Source organism: Syngnathus leptorhynchus, chromosome 10 (assembly GCF_054491065.1).
Source record: "Syngnathus leptorhynchus isolate UIUO chromosome 10, UIUO_Slep, whole genome shotgun sequence".
Taxonomy (NCBI): Eukaryota; Metazoa; Chordata; class Actinopteri; order Syngnathiformes; family Syngnathidae; genus Syngnathus; species Syngnathus leptorhynchus.
Genome location: NC_141204.1, coordinates 5,533,473 through 5,552,972, shown reverse-complemented (window position 1 = coordinate 5,552,972; position 19,500 = coordinate 5,533,473). Strand labels below are relative to the sequence as shown.

At 41.5% G+C, this 19,500-nt stretch overlaps 1 protein-coding gene across 2 annotated transcripts in view; it reads left to right on the top strand.

The window, feature by feature from the left end:
* The first annotated feature begins 816 nt into the window (after window positions 1–816).
* The window catches only part of zcchc24 (zinc finger, CCHC domain containing 24), a 30,009-nt gene continuing 11,325 nt past the window's right edge, over window positions 817–19,500 (top strand). Inside the window, exons 1-3 of one of the 2 annotated variants that reach the window (XM_085921648.1) lie at window positions 817–1,264; window positions 5,268–5,468; window positions 9,766–10,128. In XM_085921648.1, the coding sequence (XP_085777774.1) occupies window positions 1,022–1,264; window positions 5,268–5,468; window positions 9,766–9,933 (612 nt within the window). In that variant the 5' untranslated portion in view covers window positions 817–1,021 and the 3' untranslated portion in view covers window positions 9,934–10,128. Of the gene's footprint in view, window positions 1,265–5,267; window positions 5,469–9,765; window positions 10,129–19,500 lie in introns of those variants that run through there. The other variant, XM_085921646.1, reaches the window with a different exon arrangement.

Below are 19,500 nucleotides of genomic sequence, written 5' to 3'. Positions count from 1 at the left end.
CGCGGCTGTCATAAAACGACAACGCCTAATATAGAAAACAACGCATTTTTTCCATTCACGGCATGCATACGTAAATGATCATTAGACTGAATCATCTTAATGATCCATTACGTCATTTTTCTTTCCACTGCATGTTTAATTCCTGCAATTAGAATATATAAAAAGGAGATTTCGAAAACAAATCAAATTAAATTTGTTTACCTCATTAACCTAATAAATTCTCAAAATTAACAGTATTTTTGTAGGGTCATGTTCTGTTTAGGGTTTCATATATTGTCACGTGTTAGGTGGTGCAAAAAGAAATGTACTGTACTGTACAGTACTATTAAATACGCCACAGGAGGGAGCCACTTTGAAAGCTTTCACGTGGTCTTGCCTGCCCTGCCAATTGCAGGGTGATCGGTTGGTAAGTAATTCAATTCGTCAAGCGACTCCATTCATCATATTTTTTAGCCATCAAAATGTGGTCTGTATTTTTGTATTTTGACACTAGTCCATCACTCATTACCGCCATGAAATAAAATATTGCACCATGACTTCTGACACGTCTTTAAAAAATACATTTGGTGCAAACGCTCGCTGGCTAACGTGGTAAATTAATTTAGTGGTGGTCGGGGTTTTGGAGATAGATTTGGCCAACGAGCCATTTGGCCAGAAATTCCAACTCATGAATGCACACGCAGGCCAATCGCTGATTGGCTAGCGTTCTCGACGACTCTCCGCTGTCCTCATTTAATATTCAAAGCAGCTCTCTCAGCCCCACTGCAATAAAGGCAGATCGCAGACCATGGGGAGTAAGGGGGGGGGGGGACTTTTTATACTGACATGTTAGCGCTATGACTTTTGACTAAGACTTAACTGGGGCCAGGCTCCGGGCGTGAGGAGCGTGCAAGGTTGTTTTTATTTTCGGGATCAAAAAAGGAGAACTCGACTTCTCGCCCCGAGGAAAAAAGCCACCAAGAAACGATTTCCATTGAAAGTTTCAGCGGTGGCAAATCGAGTTCAGCCCTTTGGATTGAAGATGAGCTTATTGTCTGCCATAGACACGAGTGCCTCCGTGTACCAGCCTGCGCAACTCCTCAACTGGGTCTATCTGTCCTTGCAAGACCCCCACCACCAGACCAGCGCCTTTGACGCATTCAGACCCGAACCCAACTCTTCCCACCCGGACCTCAACTTCAGCAAGAGTCCCGCTTCGGCCGACTTGAGCTCTTCTCTGAACTCCAACTATCTCAACAACTTCTTTCAGCTACAACGCAATGAGGTGACATTTATGTGTAATAACGTTTGGTATAATATCCTTTCATATGCTGATTTCTTAATTTATTCATTAATTTTTTAGTGTGTTTTAAGTAACCGAGCTGTATGCATGCATGTGCAGTGAATGTTTGTGAAAGAACAGCACGAACTATTCTGGTATGATACTGTGATCATTTTTATATGGACCATGACTTCAGCCACCCCTATGGGGTGTTATGAAATTCTAGCAAAATATTTTTGAATTTATTCAGTCATCTCCATGCCATAAATTCCACGTTTAAAATTACTCACATATTTTTTTACTCTCGATTTGCTACCTATAAAATGATACGTTTTGAATGCATGCTGTTTAAAGTCTGCAGGTTTTGTTATTGTGCGTGAGGCAAGTGTCAAGAAATCCTCAAGTCGGGAGTGTGGGAACCAAAAGGCCATATTAAGTTGAATAAAATTATCCTACAATGATGGTAGCAATGTGGGTTCAATGGTTCTCTGAAGTTTTATTAGTTTACAATATATTGCGGGCCAAATGAAATGCTTTCACGGGCCGTATATGGCACACACGCCACATGTTTCCCACCAGTGTATTGAGTCATTCAAGTCAAGTCTTAAATAGGTCCAAGTTTCAAACAGGAAACAGATCCCAATGAATTTGGTCTCATTAGGACTGTGACATAACTCAAACCTGTTACTATGGCCTTTCACTCAAATAACAAGAAGTCGACCCAAAATGTCTTGCCTGTTACATTTGCACAAATAAAATGATGTCAAAAGGTTGTGCATTAGACAAAATAAATTTGGACTAGTTGTAGACTTGAGCAGCACACACTATCCTTTATTTATTTATTTATTTATTTTTATTTTTTATTGACCTCTTCAAATAGACCCGGCCATGCAAACACAAAATCAACTGGTGTTTGCATATTGTCTATTTTTGAAGTGCTGTGTAATTTTAGGGACAAACATGCCGCTAATGTTTGCTGCGGGCAAACCTGATACTACAAACTGTGCACATTGCAAACGCACTACTTCATCTAAGGCACACTCGCTTATAGTCCTCGTGTGTTTATTACACTGCAGTTTGAACACCCAAAGTTGACGTGCTGGTGTTCTTTATTATGGTGATAGCTATAGACGTCACTTAACACAACACAGTCTTCAGAAGAATGGGTGTGCACACAATGCCATTACACGCAATTGTGTCATGCAATTCAATCCACATGAGAATAACGTGTTTCAAAGTGAACGAGCGTGCATATGGGCTGGAAACAGTTTAGGGGCACGGGGGATTTTGCAACGTTCTATGTCGACTGTGCCAAGCTAAATAAACTGCCGCGGAGGTTTGATGATGAGATGAGTAATGTAGTTGTTTTCAAGACACAAAACTGCAAAAATCGGATTTCACGTCGTCATAGCTTTCTGACGCAACTTAGCTCTGATTTAAAAAGACATGAATGCTTATGCAATAAATTGTTACAACCTTTCTGTTTTTGTTTCCAGGTTGTATTAACCCTAACCTATAGCAGTTTCCTTTCTAACTTCCTGCAGTTTTATGCGAACTCGGGTCACCCACCAGGCACAACAGCTCCGGTTTTAAAACAACAACATGTGATTGCCCCCTGATGTGCCGACACCACAATCCTAAATCTGGGGAAAAACAAATCCTTATCTTGCTCGGTTGCAGAGGAAATTATTTACTACCTTTTGTAGTACACGATGTACACATCCATCACAACGTGCCAGAGCCACCACATTCTTCGACTTAATACTGACTCACCTAAAGGTTTCACCCTAACTCTGTATGAAATCACTTTGGTTCCGTCTGCCAGCTGGACGCCGAAAGCGAAGAATGAAGTTTGTCAAAGAAGCACCACAACAACTGCACTAAGTGAATCCACAAACAAGTGTGTTTGCGGTAACGCATAACACAGTCATACCCGAGCCTGAAAGGCACGGCAAATGGAAAACCTAAGAACGGACGGGATGGTGATGCTTGATTTACAGTGACAACATGTAATAAATGAACACGGCCTCAAAGCTGGAGCTGGTTAGAGAGTCCGCAGCAAACAGACTGCAGATACTATATAGATCTGGCGCCGAGCCGTGCCGATGTTGCCAAGTTTTAGGTTTCTGTGCAATGCAACATTAAACAGCAACCTTATTTCCCAGACACCGGGCCAGATCCCAAAAAATGCTTGACCCTCTGTGATGAGGATGAATTTATCTGTGGATCCCATCAAGACCACTGCCCGGGCTCTTCACATTTATGTGGCTTCTCAAGTATTTGTCATTAGAGCAGTTAAATGATTAATCATTCGATGCCAGATGTCGCGGTTGTTGGTGAACCGTGGATATTTTTATAAGACCAAGTCCAAAGGAATAAATTATCCTTTGTTATTTTGTCAAGTTTCATCAAAGTCTTTTGGTCGAAGTCATACTCAAAGTAGTTCTGAATGTTTCAAGCAAATTTGAAGTCGTTTGGTCCAAATGTAAAGAAAGTCAAAACTAAATTTCCGAAGACCCATTATGGGATCTGGTTCAAGATAGTTTCATACCGGCCCGAAATTCTCCCCATTTAGTGTCAAGCTGGTCCCGTTAGCTCTCCAGTGCGATATACAAGCAAGTAAGTGCCTGAACCAAGACACAATTCACCTGTTTCTGGGCTTCATGCAATAACTTAAGGCCTGGGACTACCTTGGACTTGTCCCAAAACTTTCATGACTTGACTAAGGGGATCAAATTAATTTGGACTTGTTTTGAAGTATTTACCACTTGAGACTAAATTACTTTCTTAAGACGTCAGCTAAATGACTTGCTCGAAGCTGGGTTGAATAGCGGTACATAACTTGGACAAAATTGATTTCTTGGGACTGGCCGACCACGTGAACCAAATCAATCAAGATTTGTCTTTTACTGGACTCAGTCCCTGATATGTACCCAACACAGATTTGACATTACAATTAATCCCTGTGTGGCAATGACAATTTTAAGATTTACATGGTAGCATCTAATTTGACTAGGATTTTTAATCATCGAGTTCTCAAGTTCTCTAATGTGCTTTAGGGTCATAAGTCAACAGTGACAAGAGGCGACTCAAAGACAGTTTCGGGAAGAGCGATGTTCACATGATCCAAGGGGCTTTTCTTTAGAACAGAGGAAGGGAAACGAAGCTCAGTGGGCAGCTTTGGTTCTGCTATTAATATTCAGACTGCATTTTCAGTGCCACAGCTGGGTCAGTGCCATGATTCTCTGTGACAACGCAAACTGACCACGACTTGTTCACCACAGGGAGCATCTGGTGACATTGGTGATGTTCCGCGTACTGGCCGAGGAACATGCCTCCCATATTGTTTACAATGACTCATCCTCTGTAAAGTCCTGTTCTTCTCCTCTGAAAACCTTCTTAGTACTTTTCCAGCTCATGAGCACAGCTGGGACTCTCGCCAGATGTTCTGAATTTAATGAGGGAAAAGATCTTTGGGCTTTGTTTCTTTCCTCATTTTTGTTTTTGTCCAGCAGAAATTGGAGAGGACACATGTGAAGGAAATTGCTTATGAAACACAGAATCTTTAAAGATGCAAAATAATTAAATAGTCAGGCACCATTGAAGTTTAAGGGCATATTAAATGTGACTTTGTTGGGTTTTCACACACTGCGCTCACATGAACATTTCAGATGAACTTTGATAGCTCTCAAGTGAACACAACTGAGTTGACCCCAGACGGTGGTCTCAGTTCCGTTGACATCAGGTCAGTGGAACAGTTTGCTTAACCTCTGCGGCATGAACAGTAAGATCACCGGGTTCACCTTTCCTACTGTTTCCTGACAATCCTTTGATGTAGATTCTCTTACAAATGATAAACATTAAAACACCTGCGACTTATAGTCAAGGGCAGCCTATATATGAACAAAACAAGAGTTTCCCCTAATTTTACCTGGTGCGGCTTATAGTCCAGAAATTACAGAATAGATTTCTTTTCCAACCACTTCTATCTTCTTTTATCCCACAGGCCTTAAACAACAACGTGTATAAGAATGTATCGCCCTACGGCTCCCTTAACAACATCGTGGATGGACTCAACTCGCTGACGGACCACTTCTCAGACCTTTCCCTTTCATCGGAGCCGAGAAAGCCCAACAAGAGACCACCGCCTAATTATTTGTGCCACCTGTGCTTCAACAAGGGTCATTACATCAAAGACTGCCCTCAGGTAAGCCCCGTTGGTTGCATAAGAGAAAGATCAACGTTACATGATCAGTCTGTGTTATCGTTCATGTTTTGTTTTAATTATCTTCTGTTGATACTCCGTCTTTTAATTTGTTTCACATGACAAGCGGACCTGGCCACAGTCTCTCTCTAGCTCACTCCCTCATGCTGCCTCTCTATATCTCGGCTCTGACCTACTTGTAAAACAGGCCGGCCTCTGTCTTCGGAAGTCATGTGTGCAAGTGTGTGCGTGTATTTGCGAGCTCACCTTCCTCTTGACCGCAATGCGTTCAACCGGCCGCTAGGAATCATCCGTCATAACCGGCGTAATAAACAAGTCAGGCTAGTTCAAGGGTTACGTTGTGTATCGCTGCATGGATTCATCATTTGATAGCTCTAAACACGAACAGCTGTCTTCTCTGATTTGGCCAAATGGATTTCACGTATCCGCGGCATTCCTCATGCTCATCTCTGATTCGTTCTTGTGTCTTTGTTTGGGCCCAGTTTTTTGTCAGCCCAAAGATGACTTCTCATCACCACTCATCCATCCTATCTTATTTTTAATCATAAACTTTAGATTGGCAAATCACAATCACAAAGTAGGTTTATTTCAGATTGTGATGCCAATTATGTGGTTTTGAAAATCCCTCCCGATCGGAACATTTTGACCTCTGTGATGACAAAGATAAGAAAATCTTAACAGCATTCTCAAAGACGCAATTTCATTAGTAGGTTGGTCGCTCATAAAAGATTTATTTGGTTGTGTGAGTAGGCGTTCCAGAGTAAATAAAAAGATGACAGTTATCTGTTTGAGTTTTGTGATTTAGTGAGCGGTGATTTTGCAATAGTTGTTGAAAAGTTCCAAAGTCCAAAAAATGTGTGTCCAATGAAGTGAATGTAGAGTATCTCAAGATTTTTGTTGGTTTTGGAAAGAAATGTCTTTCCTTCTAGAGTGTCAAGAGAAAGTAACTTTAAATCGAGTAACTTCCTCTAAGATGAGTTTTACGGATGTTGCAGGTGTTCACTTTGGTGTCCTATGGTGACCTGCAAAGGCAAACTCCACGGTGAGGAACGGAGCCTAATAAAGGTCCCATTTCATTGGACCTTAGTATAAAATATATTACACTAACGTGTTTTCTGATTCCTTCATTTTCTCTCCCATCGCCGGGGTGAGGCGCGAGGGCAAATCCCGGCGGTATGTTCCTTTTGCATGGAAGAGTAACGAGGAGCAGATGTGAGATTAAAATGCTTTGACTGGCTTTATGACATATGATGGCTGGTCCCAGGAGGTCCGTAAAAGACCTGCGTACTGATGAAATATCTTGTGCACCAAAGCCAAAGTCCAATGTGTGGGAATTAGATCATCTATTGACCACTCTAATAGAGATTTGGCTATTAAGCAACAAGTTACATTGGCCTCCGTTTTCGAAGAAGTTAACGATGAGATGTGAGTGTGAATCAAATAACTGCAGTAAGCGTTAAAGTACCCTATAATCTAGCACGTTTGTTATCTTTTCCACAACTTTATCAAGCCAGTTCGAAAAACCACATGATGTCTACTTTAGAGTGTGTCCTCTTAAAATGATACGTTGAAATGCCGTTTCAAATAAACCCCAACAATGTCCATAAAAAAAAACTTGGACTTAATCTTGCCAAAGATGTCAGGATTCCAGGGTCAAACACAAAAATCAAGACTCCTTCTGGTTTTTGTTTCAGCTGTTGTTAAACTGCCAGCTGTAATTCAAAATGCCGCAAAGTCTCTAAACGGCGTCCACACCTACACACTTCATCAACATCCTTTTTTTTTTTAACGCTCTCCTGGGCCCGTGACGTTAACTTGCAATTGTGCTATATCGCTTATACTATTACCTGTGGTGCCGTCTCTTGACCCCAATCATGTGCGTGACACACATTTTGCAATTACAGCGGCGGTGTCCTACTCGCATATTACGCAACACATTTTGTTTCGATCCATACTAATCATACTGAGTTCTGATATCTCTTGCACTGCTTGGCTCTGAGTGCTAAGTAATTAAATAGCTGAGGCCATCAAAGTATTTAAGTGAATTCTAGAAATTGTAAGACCATTTTAGTTGGTAATAACATGTTCCCATTGGAACCACAAATGGAGGAGTGGAGACAATGGTTCTTGATAGTCGAGAGAAAACCACAAGCCTGGCAGCCTGCCGCTTCCCTTCGTCACGGGGACAGAGGTGTTATGTAAACTGGCTTTTATTCGGAAAATGAGGTCGCTCCCCCAGTCATGAGCAGAATGCCCCTCACTGCCGCCGCCCCGCCTTGGCTCGTTTCCAATATGTCTTCTACTTGCACTCATGATTTGCCTCAACTCAGAGGACTAATAAGCCCTCCAACAGTTGGCCTCACCTCGGATACGGTTGATGAAAACGATGCACGGAATGATATTCTTGCATTTAGTGATGGACTCATGGAAAATTAGACGGTTATATATGGGTGGTCTGTGTGTAATTATTGACATATTTAATGCAAAACCTCAGCCACCACCTAGGGAATTCACTGACCATTTTTTAGGCTTCCAAATCAGTCAGCAACACAAAAATGAACACCTCTCTCAAATTAAAAAAAGGGAACTTCTATAGCTTCACGTTAGAAACGTTTATTTTGATTTATTTTTAACACTCCCTGGTTTATTGTTTAAAACGAGTAACCGACATGTTAGCTAAAAGCGTCAGAAAAAAATGCTATTTTTTCTGAGGCGATCAGATTTAATAAAATGTTTTGCTGCGCTGTTCAAAAGAATTCTACAGATTTATTGCGCTCTCCTCCAATTGAACATAAAATGGTTTGTTTGTACCGTTCGTAATAAAAAAAAGATAAGCAGGATGTAACAGGACATGATCAAGATCACACTGTTCTTTATGGCATCAAGATAATGCTCCTTTTGTTCGTGAGTATTTTTAAGACGAATACACAATATTCAGTAGCTAATGCTTGTTTTTGGGTGACAATCTGTTGAATGAAGGAATTCATTCACTTTGGGGTCAAATGCCAACACGGGTGTATCCTGATCAAGACCATATGTCGTACTTGAACAGCCTCACAACTCAAGTGGTGGTCATTTTAGCAGCACTTGTGGCAAATGGTGGCGGCCATTATCTCATTAGAACGGTGTCAAAATGTTAACCTAAGGCGAGATGTTCACACTAGAGGAAGATCACACTTTTCGACTCATTGACTTGCTCAAATGTGTTTTTACTGCAGTGTCGGTGAGCTAATGGCAATCCATCATGGCAGCCAAGTGTGTGTTTTTTTTATTTATTTTATTGTTATTATTCCGACAGAACACATTTGGTTTTAAGTCTTGCAGTGTTTGTATTTGTCAGAGCCTCCTTTAAATAGCTTGGCCACACTGCCGGGAGAATTTCGTAACTCTTTTGCAACAAAGTTCTTTTTGTTGATGTTTTTGCTACGCTTCCTTCCTTGTTGCATTACCTCCTTGTGGCCAATTTTAAGCTTTTACATCAATAGAAAGTTAAGTAGCATTTTATTTGTTTCTTGCTTTTCTCTGATTCAAAACAACAACGCTGAATACAAACGTTTGTTTGCGTTCATGGCTTGCAGATCGAATGTTTTCAAACATAATGTATAATCTGTTTGTTGGTGTATTCAAAAATAGATTGGAGACTAGGAAAGTAGAACTTTTTAAAAAACCTATACTTACATGCCAACGTGGTCTATTTCGATTTTGCATTCTTTTGCTGTGTTTCTTGTTGTTTTTGTGAAAACTACATTGCAATTGGTTCGGGTTTCATTTAGTTAGGGTTATTCACAGAATTTGGAGAGAATGGTTGCGAATCAGATTTTTTTCAGTGAGTTGAGTAAATGAATTAGGAAGGCATAACGCTTCTAAGCTGATTCTGTATTTATAGCAATACATGCTGAATTCATACTGTCAACAACATACCAATTGAGCATCTGCTACTTTCTGGCTGTGTTTACATCAAGGTGACCAACTAAAATGGGCCAAACCTAGAGTTTCCAGTAACTCCAATTGTTATCAAAACATTCCACATTCACACATGCTGAGCCAGCTTTGTAAACAAAACCTTTTCCACATGCATATCATTGGTTGTGTTCTTAAAATATTCTTTAGGAAGTGTTTTGTTTTGATTCCGATTTACTGTGTAAGACGCAGAATAGAGTACATAGATCTGAATTGCAAATGTAAGTTTAAAAAAAAATTGCCTTAAGTTTTTTGTGCCTTCAGACTCTACCACACTTGTCTTAAAACAGCCACAATGACAGTTGTTATCTATTTCCAGTTGAAAACATTGCCACATCAAAAGCCCCACTGTCTTGAGATCAGCACTACCCACTACGCTTTACTCTTATTCTGGGAACCTGATGAAATTCATCCAAACAACTCTCCATCACTCTTTGACAAGTATGCCGGTACAGCTTTGTTAAAAGTTCCAATTACGAGGTCTTAACGCAAGAGACAATAGCGGTGTCCCATGAAGCTAAGAAGGAGGGTGAGCACAGAGCCTTGTGCAATCATTATTTAATAAACCCCCGTCGCCCATCGAGCGGGAAATTATTTACATTCTCTTTCCCCAGCTGTTTTCTCTTGCCTCGTCTTTTATTCCTGCACTCCTTTGCTTTTGTGAGCCCTGGTGATAAACAATATTTCAACACCACTGTCATGAGAGAGTGCTTCGCATTTTCTACCCATGATCTCTCCAGGCCCCTGGGCCACTTCTGCATGGCTGCTGTTATGTGCCATGGCAGGCAGTTTGGATGTTTCCCTGTCATGGCACAATACACAATTGATTCACACAGAGAGAGAAAAAAAAGGGAGGGTACAGACAGCTTGAAGGCCTGAGTCGAGTTTGGAGACAGTGAGCCAAGGAAAGCAGTGTGAGGACACTTCCCATGCTCGGAAATCAAAGCTTGAAGAATGATGCGAAAAAAAGTGTGGTTTCCTGCCAGCTGGTTTTTGTTCTGTGCAGAAATCCCATTCTTCCGCTCAGTTTTTGCTGAGACAACAATCGCACCACTTCCTGTTTTGATAAGCGTGACACCCAACCTCACCTCCGCAAGGCACCACATGGGTCATAGGTGTGGAAAGTAGCACTAGCGCTAGCATTAGCACTGCGACGAGGAAATTACGAGGGAATATTCAAATACATTTTTGTCCTAAGTTTATATTGCTAGGGTTTGAGGTAAAAATAAGAGTCTACAAATTCTGAAATGACTTGTTGATGGGGAAAAACGTGTTTGTGCGCATATTTTTACTCAAAGTGACAATACCACTAGCACTTACTAGCATGTAAACTGGAATGATTTGAACAACCTTTCTGCATGTACATAAAACTTGGAAGCATTTTCTTGTGCGACCATAGCCTAAAATGATTTATGTAGCATTCCGACGAGGGATATTCAGTTTAAATGGTGCTAAGTTAGCATTTAGTTCCATACATACTTTCTGTGGTCTTCCAATTATGCTGCCAAGCCAGCAATAAAATGTAGACTCTGCTCAACTGAAGCAAACAAACAAAGTCTCTCGTCATTTGCTCATCAATCTTTGGACATAAATTAGTCTTCACAGCAGTGAGTGATACTAATACTCTAATTTCTTACAGTCATTCTTTAATAATAGAGGATTTCCCCGCATCTGTTGAATACGTCTTCCCCCCTGCTGCCCAGCAACACGTCGAGTGTTTAACTGCACAGTAACCCCACTGTGGCTTGTGTGCATAACACAGCTACAGTGTCACTGGGGTCCTCGGCCATACCGCGGCTGCAGGAACTGGGTCGCCAGGATGGCTCGCCTGACACTGAGGAGGGAGTGTCGTAGGTCAGATATTCACTACAGAGTGATATCCTGTAAGGACAGCAGTTCCAAAGATGTTTGATAGTTTATTTTGTGTTTTTTATATAACCAAGGGAGACCACAGATCTACACCAGGGCCAATAAGCAGAAGGGGACAACCAACTGTCCAGAACATTTTGTTTTTGAATGACTTGAGGTTTTGTGACACATTTTTTCCATTGGCCCCTGAAGAGAGTTGGAAGAGGCTACTTTTGCTTGATTATATTGACAGAGGACAAACTCTGAGAACTTTCTACCTAATTCAATTTGACTTGTCCAAAAAATTTTCACGTTGTTGGCCTTTATTGTACCCTTGAACAAATAGTGGCAAATAGATGGAAAAGACAATTTCCTTGATTGGCTAATCTCTTCATGCTCGACCAAATTTGTCTCATTACTTTGTTTGGTAAACTCGGGTTCTGGTAAATCTATGTCAATCTAGGTAATGTCAAATTCATATTTTGTTCTGGTGGAATGTAGTCAAATCTTATCACGTTGGGTCAGATTACAACTGTCTTAGTTCTAGAAAGAAGATTCTAGCTATCATAGCTTATTGATTTGGGTGCGGTTCCTAAAACAAAACCCGCCTCTTAATTGATGACAAATGGTTGAAGAGTGTGACAGATCCCACATACTTAACATGTGTGTCCATATCAGACCAGATCTCATCCTTATCTTACCTGTGGTATGTTGACTCGAGCTCATTGACATTCATCAGAGATATGAGTTTGAATGACGAAGAAGGCTGAGACACTGTGAAGCTGTGAGCGCTGGCATACAATTCTGGATGTGGTGTCAAGGGATCAGGGAGTGACACTGCCGGCTTTGTGTTGGGGTCTGAATGGGCACCTTAGGGAGAGGTTGTGGTTCTGAATGGGCACCATTGGGCTAAGCCATAGTTGCCGGGAAAGAAGGCCGGTAATTAAGGCCACCATTGTGCGTCTGCAGGATCTGCTAGACGAAGAGGTCAGGAAGGCAGTCCTGTATTGTTGCCGCTGCAGAGATCTCAGAGGTGCGTAAGCCTTGTACATGTTTAGAAAGTGGGCCTTGCATCTCTGGCAAGAGAAACATAATTACAACAACAAACCATGCTGGCCACCCTATAGTCTTTTCATCCATATGTCAACATACAAACTATAATGGTCTCTTCTGCGGTTTGGATTTTGTAACTCTTATTTTCCTCCCTCCTTAAGTGTCTTGAAGTACTTTTCTGGCATCCTAGACAGAAACGCCGGCCTCCTCGAGGAATCAGGGCCGAGTTAACCATAGCTTAGAGAACAGTTGTGGTCAGCATGTGAAGCCACAAGGGTGTGTACGTACGCATTCGAGGTAAGCCCAAATCAGCCTTTACAAAGTGCAAGTGGACATGATGTGCTCTGAGTTTTATTTATTTGCACGGATTCGGTTCAAGGAGATTAGAATAACAGCGGGAAGAAATGTGCCGACAGAAGGAAAAATCCCATTAATCATACATGTAGGAGAGAACCTGCGGATTATGCAATAAGGTGGAGACAGGTTCAAACCTTCAAACGTGAATGAATTGAGAATAAACAAGATGATAGGACTTAATGTTTGTTTTTTTCAGGTTCTGAAACTGATCCTCAAGAGGAACATGTTTTACACCGTGTAGATTTGTAACATGGTTTGGATTGAATACAGAGAAAAGTTGAAGTATAAGGAAAGCTTCTTCCCTGTCTTGATATTTTTCTTCAGTAACTCTCCAGATTTGGGGGATCCAGGCTCAGAACTTCATTAAAGATTTTTCTTCTTCTGTATCTCTTTGCACTGCAGTGTGCCAGGAAGTTTCTGGCAGGGTTGAGGACTCAGGGTGGCGGATGGTGGGTGGGTCTGCAGCATGGGAATGTTTTTACAGGCCGACCCTTGATCTTCCTTGCAGTCACAGTCGGAGACTCTGAATGTACCGTGTCTATCTCTATCCTCACACTCACTCAGACAGGTTACCACAAGTGAATGGAGAAAGGCTTATCAAGAACACCACTTTCATAATAGAACCATCTTCAAACTGCAGATAGGAGCGGAGCTAGGAAAGTCAGGCAGAGTAGAGGGTGAACAAACTAGATTCCTCAATGGTGTTTGGAAAGAAGGGGGAGTTTTCTTCATGGGCTCGTCGTTATGGGCATGGCTGTAACTACGGAAACTGCTTTGAATGTAGATAACCTTGTCCTCTGCAATTACTTTCCATATTGACACACATCTCATGAACCACATTCACACAGTACTTTCACAGAAGCTGTCTATGGACCGCAATATAATATCGTGTACATACAAACAGCACGAGTTTGTATATGATGTGCACCTCTGTGAACTGGCTTGCCACTCAACCTGCTCTTGTCATTCACTCTGCTGGTAACCCAATGCTGGCATGCAGCTGCGCGGCTTGCTGGGCCTAGTGGGATGGTTGTTAAGTCCAAGGCTAGTCTAAGGCCATGGTTGGGAGGGGTTCACACCCACGGCTCCACTTAGCATTAGCCCTTAAGCCCTCGTGAATACGGTCAGCATAGGCATAAAGTTAACTGACATTAAGTGGTGAGAACGGTGTGATGATGGAAGAGAGCTTCTGTGGACAGATTCCATGCTAATTTTTTTGAATGAAGCCTGAAGAGAGAAGAAGGATTCTGATTAGCTCCAAAACAAAACAAAAAAATTGCTTTTTTGGCCTGCAGCAAAATACCCAAGTTTAATCCCCTGAGAGGTGATTCCACCTGACATCCAAGAACATGAGACATGAGATCCGTGGCCAATTAGGGAAGCTGGGTTGTGGAAATGTAGGAATCTGGGAATAAGTACTGGCTTGGTGATGTGCATCTGCAGCTGTCTTGGACGTGAGTGACGCAGAACTCCGTTGAGATGCACACCCATAAACAAATGCATACAAACACGTGTGTGACTTGGATGACCTTTTAGGATGAACTTGAAATGCACTATGAACAGGAGAAGATTTATTGGCTAGTTTAAGAATCAAATGCATGAAATTTGCCATTTAATTGGAGAACATTGACTATTAGGATGTGCATTTAAATGTTTTACAGAAGGACAAATTATTAAATGCATTCATTTTACTTTTTATTTGCATCCGATAATTTCACTTGAAAGCCAACTATGCAATAGCAAAAATGTTTTTGTAAACTAATTTGACTAGTTCATTAGTTGTAATTCCTAATTACGGTGGACCGCTGCGTACTAGCAGTTTGGCATCTGCACATTTGCACATTTTCTGATTCTTTTATATTCTTTGTATATATCTTTTGTATCTGTTCGGATCCTGAACTCTCTCCCCCCTCCGCTGCATAACGTCCTGACCTTTTGGGCCACGTTGGCTGCCTTGCACTACTCTCGCACTATATTCTGACTGTCTGCTGTATGCACACTTGCTCCGTTTTTGCTCCTGTTTTTTGTGTATTTATTTATATTTATTCGTCGCTCTTGTTTATTCATTGTATGTGCCTTCTTGATTTTACTTTTTGTTTTGTTGTTTTGGATGATTTGTTATATCTCTTGTCACCGTAAGATAGTGGGTAACACAATTTGGATCTCTTTGTGTGTCTTGGCATGTGAAGTGATTGACAATAAAGCTGACTTTGACTTTGATATAATATCTTTTTTCACCACATCTTGTCCTGGCTAAATAAGTATTTCGTCATGAGACGGCACCCAGCTGCGTTCGGCATGAGACCTCAACCATGGGTTTATCAAAACAGCAACAAATTGCAACTTAATTTGAAATAATTAAATAAAACTGAGTAGAGATTTGGTCAAATCTAAGTCAACAGTGCTTTATATTCTAATATCGTCATAATAATTGAAACATTAAAAGTGTTTTTCCATACCTGGAAAAGAGTAAAAAACAAGACTGTTTACACATAAAAATTATGCCTACTTATACAACATCTTGACTGCTTGAACTATTTTGGGGACAAAAAAAAACAAAACGTTTTACGCTACAATTGTTTCTCAGTGAGCTCTGATGACATTGGAAACCACTAAAGGTCTTTTTAGCCCCTGGCGAAGCACCTTTACGCCGTATCTACATGACTGATAGCTGTGGGATGTTTTAACTTTAGTACAGCTGGCTTCATTTACCTTTTCCCCCCATGAGATCCCTCAGCATGTCAGCGGAGAGACTAAACATACTGTACGTGATATGCCAATACGATATGTTACAGGACTTTGCAGGAATCCGTGGGGGAAATATTAAATCTAGATGCTTGTTCTGTTTTAAGATAAAAATAAAAAAAAGACTTGCATGTATGAAAGTAAATGCTTGCTTGACTTGCTGTGCAGACTTTGAACTGACTATTCAGTGGCTGGGAATTGTGGTGATTTGATTTCAAATATTAATGTGAGTTAATAAAGTCATTTATAACCACAGTTAACATCAGTAGTTTAACCCAGAGGGAACCTTGTAATTCGAGCTAAGTATGGTCACCCTCATATTATCCAGATTATGTTGTATACCGTAAAACTCGCATGTGTGATTGTAATCCTTTTTTAAAAGCTTGCACATAGCACTTAGATATGAATAACATCGTGGCGTCTTCCCATGGATCAATTTTCACCCCAGCTTTTGTTCATTGTTATTTGTGCCAGGCATAAGTGAGGATAAACCCTGCTACACGTATGCATATTTAGACCCAGGAACAACTGGTGTGCACTATTGTGAGTGAGCTGCTTTTAAAAGTGTGGTGAAATATGTAGCACATACAAATAAAACCAGGAATTTCTTGAATATGAAACGTTAATTTAGACAATCTACAGGTTTAAGTGGAGCACATAAAAATCCCAGTTCTACTGTACAGAGCACTCACTTGTTCATGTATACCATGAGACCATTGAGTGTCCTCTCCAGTTGTATCGCTGTGTGGGGTGGTAGCTACACTGAATACAACATGAAGGCCATACAGTGCATAGTGAACACAGCTGGTAGGATTATTGGTGCTTCACCCCCCCGAAGGACATCTATACCTCCCATCTCACCCGTAAGGCGACCACGATTGTGTGTGATGTGAGTCACCCCGCTCACACTTTGTTTGATCTACTGCCCCCTGGGAAGAGGTACAGAAGCCTGCGCTCTCGCACCACCAGACTCACCAACAGCTTCACACTCCAGGCTGTTAGGATCCTGAACTCTCTCCCCCCCTCCTTCGAGAAGTGAATCAGTCGAATTCCAAATCATGTTCTCCCGTTACAAATAATGGGGAAAAAAAATCTGTTCCAAGCAAAAAAAAAAAAAAAAAAACGTCATTTTTTCATTTGCGCATTTTTGTCTGATCGCGCAACTGCAGCGCACCGCCGAACGTGCAACCATAGCGAGTCGCTGACCGCGCAGCTGCACCGCGCTGGTCGCATTACTGTGACAGAGCACTCGCTGAAATTTAGAAAATATTTCTAAAGTCCTGATGTACTTTCCAAAATTTAAGTTGACCTCAGTGCGCAGGAGGTTTAATTTTGTACGATCGCGCAACTGCAGCGCACCGCCGAACGCGCAACCGTAGCGCGTCACCGACCGCGCAACTGCACCTCACTGGTCGCATTATTGTGACAGAGCCGTCACTGAAATTTAGAAAATATTTTTAAAGTCCTGATGTACTTTTCAAAACTTAAGTGGACCTCAGTGCGCAGGGAGCTTAATTTTGTCTGATCGCGTAACTGCAGCGCACCGCCGAAAGCGCAACCGTAGCGCGCCGCTGACCGCGCAACTGCACCGCGCTGGTCCCATTATTGTGACCGAGCGGTCGCTAAAATTTAGAAAATATTTTTAAAGTCCTAATGGACTTTCCAAAATTTAAGTGGACCTCAGTGCGCAGGGAGCTTAATTCGGTCCGATCGAGCAACCGCAGCGCGCCGGCCGCTCACTGTCGCATTGCTTTAGGAGTGTCTTTGTGTTTTAGGATGGCTTTACTGCTCCCACTTGCTTCATTTGGAGGCATGATTTGAGTTGATGCAATCCTCAAAGAAGCGAGAATGTAACAACGGAGTTAGTTGGCATGCGGGTCCTCTTGGCTCATCTTGCGAGGTTCGACAACCGAATTTCGTCCGCAACTGAAGCAAAAAAATCTCGAAATTTTTGTTCCAATATCGAATTGTTCGAGAACCGGGATGTTCCACTGTATTTGGCCAAAAATGTGTTTTATTATTAGCATTATTATTTTGAAGTACTGAAATGATGAGGATATTTTAATGTGCGGCTATATATATTTTTTAAAGACTGAACTTTTCTTAATCGAAAAACTATGGTTTATTGATTACGCAAAGGCAGCTATTTGCAACTTTATTACTTCAAGGATTTTATTTCTTCTGTTTCTTTTTTATTCATATTTCAGACAGATAAATGTCTCCCTACTTATTTCAACAGGCCTAGTTCAGTTATTATGATATTAGGGTCTCTACTATTTTTTTGACCAAATCAGCATGCAACTGATGTTTTATCACCACACTTAATGTCAAAGAATGTGCATACAAGTGTTATATTGCATTCCTCCTTTAGTGGATTAAAATTGACATGAACCAAATGTTGGCGATTATAGCTGTGTGGAAACAAACAGCAAACCACACGATTAATAGACGTGTGTTTACTGAAAGGCCTAATGTATGAAAAAATGTGTCAGTGTCATGTATCGCAGAATAATCAGGCAAAGCCAGGATATTTGTTTTCCAGATTGGTTTGGGTATCGGATTGCATCCAGTTTCTTGTAGTCTCGATGGCTAACTAGCGAACTGGAACCATATTGGAACAATTTGAGGTCTTATCAGAAATGCTACGCTTAATGAGAAAACAAAAAAGCTGAGCTCACACTAAGGACTTGAACCTCATCCGCTATATCTGAAAATCGATCTCTTGATGAACGGCGGCCAAAATAAATAGTGATTAAGCAATGAGGACGTCTCCCATACACACACTGTAGGTTCTGGGCCTGGTTTGGTGTTCTTGTATTGATGTCCTGGGGGATGTGGCGAGGGGGAGAGCAGGGCCGGAGCTCCTCCGCTCCTCCTTTGTTTACACTGATGGTTTCCAGATGCTAGCAGCTAGCGATCAGAGCACTCCGGAACGCTGGGGAGCTGCCCAGGCGCGTAGGGCCCGACGCCAGCAAAGCAAGAATAAAGCAGATAAAAACATTTGCCTTTGTGTTGTAATAACGCAGATAATTGTTTCCAAAGGTGGAGAGCGTTTGAGAAAAGCGATTACGCTTTGGCAGCTTGCACGTGGCTGTCGTAAAGATGTTGTCACAAATATATACAATGATGAGTGAACTCTTTCTTGTACACATGGGTGATTGAATCTTACTGTTATACAAATGTCGTTGTTTTTTACTGTATATAACTTAATGCAGTTTACAGAAGTTTATGATAAATAATAAAAACTTTGTGATTTTCACCCTTTTGACCAGGATCGAGAGTCTGAAAATGTTTGACCCACAAATGCCATAAGAAATATTGGTGACTTGTTCAATCACAATTTTTCATCATTAATAAGGCCCTTGGACAAATTACACAAGTGGCCATCGCTTCATTCAGGAAGCGATTGTTTGCAAAAACAAGGAGCCGTTGTGCTGCAGCAAGTGCAGATTGATCACTTTTAACAGCACACCTGTTGTGGACGTCACTTTCAGCCTTAGCCACTTTCCTTTGCACGCAGTAGAAAGAGACAGCTGCACTCGCAAAGGAGGCGTCCACTGCTGAAAAAGATGCACGGGAAAAACAGTGGCTGTATTTAGAGCTTGCACTACATGGCAGGATTGACAAACAGTCTCCCAAAATGCACCTGGCTGAGGTTTTAAGTCCAGCAGCGGAAACAGCCAATAAAAAAAAGCTTGTTCTGTGTGCAGTTGGACACAGCTGAGATGGTCACAGGGTCATTTCTTGTGAGACTTGAAGCAGTGGCCATCTGCAAGGCCTTACTTGGGCTCTGATCAACAGACTGATCGCATCCTTGCTGCTTTATTCTGGAAACGCTCTGATGTCAGTGATAATCCAGACATTTGACATGAATGTATCCTCTGTAGCCAGTTTCACTCCATAGCATTAGCCAAAAAGTCTCAAGATCCAAAAAGACACATAAGGCTATCATTTTAGATAGAGATGGGAATGGACAAGAGGCCATGTTAGGGTCACTATAGGTATTTCCAGACAAAGTCATTTTGGACCTTCTGTTCAATCGATACCAGTT